Consider the following 5,901-nt stretch of genomic DNA (forward strand, 5'->3'; position numbering starts at 1 on the left):
AGTTTCAACTACCAAGAACTTTTGAACTCCTATGTATGGGATTGATATCCACTGTTTCTTTTTCCTAAAGTAAATATTAAAGCAACAAGCCATTGTAACCAAAAATAAATTAAAACACTTCAACTAAAGAATATAAAATCAAGACTTGGGCAGATAAAATAGGGGAAGCAATCAAAGACTTCTTCAATGAGCACGTAACTCTCCTTTCTCCTCTCTTTCATCCTCAGGAAAGGCTGGACAATATTCCAACCTCTTCTGAGTTTGATATAAAGAGAATTTGAAAGATTACTTCCAACTTCCAAGGTGTTTTACATATATTATCTCATTTTACTTTCATTGTAACTCTTGAATTAATTTGTGAAAAATCATTCCATATCCAGTGATTAGAAAGGGGTTTAGGGACCAGAGGCTTTAAGAGGAAAAGATTGGGTTTGATAGAGTTAGTGATAAAAGGAATTAGAAGTGAAAGAGGAGGCTGGACAGAAAGTGGGATTTACACATTTGATATTGTAGAGATTCTCTTTCTGGTCAAGGGTTTGTCCTTGGTAAGAATTAGTTGAAATGGACTGGAGATAACAGTAACTTTAAGGCTAGGATGTCAGATGATGCCCTGTAGTACATATTGTAGCTATCTAGAATGAGGTGGGAGGAAGAGAGCTAAGAAGGTGCCAGAGTCCACTATGAATTCTAGTCCATTATAATTTCTAGAAATAATAGTGGTAAATATGAGGAATGTGTAGTATAGCTCAGTGTGTCTCAACTTTTTTCATGTCATGGCATGATATATTTCCTTGGGGCCTAGAAGGTATATGGAGAAGGTTGCTTGTGGTCAGAGGCCACTGGCCCAGAGGTGACAGCTGTCCTAGAACCTTCCTAGCTTCCCTAAGAGTTGAGGGAACAATATCTTGGTGTCTATAAGCTATTTATATTGCACTGGCTGAGGAACTCTGGTGTAGGTGAATGAACTACACCAAAGTAAAGTGCATTAAAAATGAAAAGTAGCCTGGCCAGTGTTGCCCAGTAGTTGAGCATAATCCTATGAACTAGGAGGTCACAGTTCAATTCCCTGCCTGGTTACCGGCTGGATCCCCAGTGTCAGGTGTGCAGTCGAGCAGAGCACTCCTTCTACAAGAAGCAGTACCACTGTTGTAATGTACCCCGCGAATCACACAAGGACGCCTCAGGAAGTCGAACTAAAGAGTCACATTTATTGCAAATCAACTGATTGATGTACTTCTCACATCGATGTTTCTCCCTTTCTTTCTCCTTCCTTCTCTCTCTGAAATCAATAAAAATACTTTTTTTTAAATAAAAAGTGAAAAAAAATTAAAAAAAAGAATCATTCCTACTTTCCAGATGAGGAAATAGAATATGATATGGCCAAGGTATGTACTAAGTTAGGTCTGAATTTTGATAACACAATTTTTAAAAACTAGAGTTTTGGAAATGAAACTATAGCATTACAGTAGAAAAGATCATATTGATAACTAAACCTTTTCTTGTTGCACACTGTTCCCCCCACTTTCTGAGTCATAGGTTATGTTCTATTCCTAAATCTACTTAAGGGTCTACAAAGAAGTATTAGATTACATTTTTAAACTTAATAAATTTCGACCTGGGCCTTCTCATCACTACCATCAAAATCAAGTCAGCCTTAGCCAGTTTTTCTCAGTGGTTAGAGTGGTGACCTGCAGACCAAAAGGTCTCATGTTCCATTCCCAGTCAAGGGCACATATCTCATTTACAGGTTCCCCAGCCCAAGTAGGGGTGCAGGCAGAAAGCAACCAATCAATGTGTCTCTATCTCAAGCTGATCTTTCTTTCTCTCTCTCTCTCTGTCTCCCTCCCACTCTCTATTTATTAATGGAAAAAATAGCCTTGGGTGAGTATTAAAGAAATAGAACATTTAAAGAAAATCAAAAGTCAACTACATCTCCATGTCAACTACCCATAACTGTTAAATAAGATTCTGTTGAATAAAATGTGGGGATAATAGCATGTATTTTCACTGAGGTAAAAACTGAACTGTGCTAAATGTCTTTTACAAATGCTCTCAAGTTTCACAACTCTATTAAGACAGTGTTATCTCTGAACTAAAAACTCAAAATTCATGAAAAATATCCAAAGAATTTTTCAAACTCTGATTCCCCTCTGATCTATTGGAAACTTACTTTTTTAACCATTAAGGATTTAAACAATTTTGAAATTTTTCTTTGTTTAATATATTTTTAAAAGGCATAGAAAGGACAAGATTTTACTGACTGTTTTAGAAGCCTCTGATGTGATCCTTTTTTTCAATTGTTCAATTTCATTTTCTTTTTGAGAGTTACTGGATATCAGTGCTTTCAGCTGCTTTTCTAAAGCTGCAACCAGTTGGTCCCGTTCTTCTCGCCACTTTTGAAGCTTGCCATCTTTCTCTGCCAGCTGTGCTGTCAGTGTTTCCTAACCAGAAATTAGAGAAAATGTTAAAGTATATATTGATAAAAGTTGTATATGAGATAAAACATACATACCATGCTAGTAGAATGTACAGTTCAAAATGCAAAACAAGTTTCACAATAAGGTAGGGATAGCCCTGTGGCAGTCAAAAGGAAGAAAATTTTAAGTTCTATACCGAGACAGAAATGTAATTAGGTATTTTCCAAATTGCTAAATAAACTGGAAAAAAAAAAAAAGAACATATGTGAACCTCAAGATAAAATGGGACAGAAGAGTCATCTTACTGTCATCCAAACCTACAGAAGTTTTGTAAGGATTTATCTAAGCCAGACTGTTGAGGGCATGCCCAGAAGCAAGATCTCAATGGATTGAGAAAATGCTCAGAAGAATGGCAGTTTTGCAGTTCCTTTTATGCATTAGCCAAAGGAGAAAACATAAGGAAGGTTACATGAAATCTATTGTGGCCAATTAAGGAGGCAGGAGAAAGCAAAGCAGGGACATTTCTAGGATTAAATAAAAGGCAAAATGGAGAAACATCTCTTTTACAGTGGTAGGTACAGGAGTGTTAATAGTTAACATTTACAGAGATAGCAGGCAGGGCACATGATAACAATGAGGGGTTCTGTGATCTCTTGCTATCGTGGTCTTGTGCTCTGGTGCCTGCAGTTGTGCCTTCAAGGGTCTAGAAAAAGATGCATAAGAACAATGGACAGAACTCACTTAGAGATTGACCTTTGCTAAGGAAGCTCTGGGCCTGTGACTCGACTACCTACCATGTCCCGTCCAATTAGGAATTTGTGATCAGAGCATACAGTGTGGTCACTCTTAGTCACTGAGCTTGTCAGGCCTGCCATGTGCTCCTCCATCCCCTACCCCAACTTGTCAGGTTTATTCTACAGCCCTTTTTTATTCACAATAAAAATAGGAAAGGTGCCTTTAAAAAAAAGAAAGAAAACAAACCATGCAAAGACAGATAAGAATCCCAGAGATAAACTTAACAAGCCCAAGAAAGCAGGTGAAATACACCAAAGAGAAAGTATAATTGCTACCAACCACTTCGTTTTGTTGCTTTAAACCACGCTCTCTGTCTTCAGCAAATTTTTTCATCTCTTTGTTTCGTAGATTCTCAGATTCTTTAGCTTGAGTGATTAGCATCATTTTCTCATCTAACCATTTCTTTCTATCAGAATTATATTTCTGTTCAGATTTCTATATATAAAAACAGTATAAATAACTATCAGATGCTTAAGTAGTCAAAAAATCTATTTTTATACCATTTTCATAAAACCCATCACTTTTTAAAACCTTAAAAGTGCTTGTCTTTCAACAATGACAAGATCAGTTTATTTCAGATTATAAAATAAACATTGCTGGTTTGCTTTCCTAAACACTATTTCCTTTATAAACTTTACTTTGCTAAGAAGTTCATTATTTAAAGACTTAAGTCAGTGAGCATAAGAAGAAATAAACAATTTAAATTCCTGAAAAAGTTAGACACACATCTTCCTAAATGATATGCCTGCAACCAAGGTACATGCCCTTGACCGGAATTGAACCTGGGACTCTTGAGTCCACAGGCTGATGCTCTATCCACTGAGCCAAACCGGTTAGGGCAATTTTATTGTTGAGAGTATTACAGATGGCCCCATTTCCCCCCTTTCCCTCCCTTTACCCAATCCTAGGCCTTCACCTGTCTACTGTCTGTGTCCATGGGCTATGACTAATTTGTGCTTCTAAATCCCTTCACCTTTTTTAGCCATCCCTCCAACCTGCCTCCCAACTGGCAACCTTCAAAATGTTCTCTGTATCTATGAGTATGGTTCTGTTCTGCTTGTTCACTCATTATATTTCATGTAATACTGTTTAGTGGTGATGAAGTCCTTTAGCTTTTTCTTGTCTGGGGAGCTCTTTATCTGACCTTCCACTCTTAATGATAGCTTTGTGCCTTGGCTGGCGGGCTCAGTGGTTAGAATGTCAGCCTGCAAACCAGAGGGTCTCGGGTTCAATTCCTGGTCAAGGGCATGTACTTTGGTTGCAAGTTCTTTCTCCAGCCCCAGTTGGGGCAGGTGTGAGAGACAACCAATCACTGTTTCTCTCTCACATCTATGTTTTTGTTTCTGTTTGTTTCTCTCTCTCTCTCTCTCTCTCTCTCTCTCTCTCTCTCTCTCTCTTCCCACCCCCTCACTCTAAAAAAATCAATGGTAAAAAATATTCTCATCCCAGGTTTCAGCACTAATAAAAATAAAAATAAAAAAATTCTCAGGTGAGGATTAACAAAAAAATTAAAATTAAAATAAACGGTAGCTTTGCTAGGTAGAGTAATTTTAGTTGTAGGTCCTTGCTTTACATGTGATGGTCATTTCTAATTGTATGGGTCTAAAAATAAAATATTCCTGGGTATATAAGATGCCAAATAAAAAATAACATGTGCAATAGGACAAACATTTATTCGTTTAAGGATCATTGAGAACGTCTGGATCAAGAATACAAATGACCAGTAATTTTCAAACTGGGTTCAAAGGCATCTAATTTATACATTCAAAACCCAAGTAAACAAGAACAATAACACCACTTTAAAATATATATCGCACTGTTTTTAGAAATATGGTAGTTCATTCCAAGATTATAAAGCTTATAATCTAAGATATGTGATTACATCATTTGAGAGCAATGCAAACATACCAATACTCCTAAGTATAAACATTCTCAATATAGTTCATGCATTTTTTTTCATAATTAATAGTATATTTACTTGGGGTTTTCACAATAAAGGGTAAATTCTAGAATATATAATTAACCCTTACAAAAGAAAGCAGCAATTTTTTTGTATTTGTTCAGTACCCAATTACATACAGCCTGCACTTAAGAAAATAATTTAGATTTAGTCAACTTTTCAAAATCATTATGTTTTCTTTAATCTTGAATCTAGTTATGAATGCAGCTCCTAATTTACAAAATTTTAAGCAGTGTTTGGTAAATCCCATTAAGAACATATTTCCCCTATATGTTATATTCCATACACAGTATGTTTGAATTGAACATGGGAAAAAATATAAACATCAAACAAAATATCCTATCTAATAATAGACAAAGATTGAAATTAACCGTACCTCCGCTACGCTTCCCATTGGCTAATCAGCGAGATATGCAAATTAACCGCCAACAAAGATGGCGGCCAGCAGCCACGCAGCTGAAGTGAGCAGGAGGCTTGCTTGCTCCAGTGATAGAGGAAGCCAAGCTTCCTCCCTGCTGCGGCCCGGCTCTGAGCTCCACTCTAAGCAGCAAAGTTGCAATTATAGAAGCTAAACAAATCCCAGATACCTGCTTTCAGTAGGCTGTGGCCTCGGAGCTGAAGCGGCAACAAAGTTTCAATTGTAGAAGGTAAATAAATCCCAGAATTAAAAAAAAAAAGTAAAAACAAGAGGCTGGGAGCTTCAGTCGCTGGCTAGCCTGAAAACCCTCC

General features: G+C 36.9%; 1 protein-coding gene across 4 annotated transcripts in view; it reads right to left on the reverse strand.

The window, feature by feature from the left end:
* Positions 1 to 5,901, reverse strand: part of KIF20B (kinesin family member 20B) — a 60,688-nt gene that overhangs the window by 10,530 nt on the left and 44,257 nt on the right. For all 4 annotated transcript variants that reach the window (XM_015558095.1, XM_015558093.1, XM_015558091.1 and 1 more), the window contains exons 26-27: positions 3,492 to 3,647; positions 2,262 to 2,441 (exon numbers count right to left, since the gene is read on the reverse strand). In XM_015558095.1, coding sequence (XP_015413581.1) covers positions 2,262 to 2,441; positions 3,492 to 3,647 — 336 coding nt within the window. The remainder of the gene's footprint in view (positions 1 to 2,261; positions 2,442 to 3,491; positions 3,648 to 5,901) is intronic.

The sequence above is a fragment of the Myotis davidii genome, unplaced genomic scaffold, assembly GCF_000327345.1.
Source record: "Myotis davidii unplaced genomic scaffold, ASM32734v1 scaffold271, whole genome shotgun sequence".
NCBI lineage: Eukaryota > Metazoa > Chordata > Mammalia > Chiroptera > Vespertilionidae > Myotis > Myotis davidii.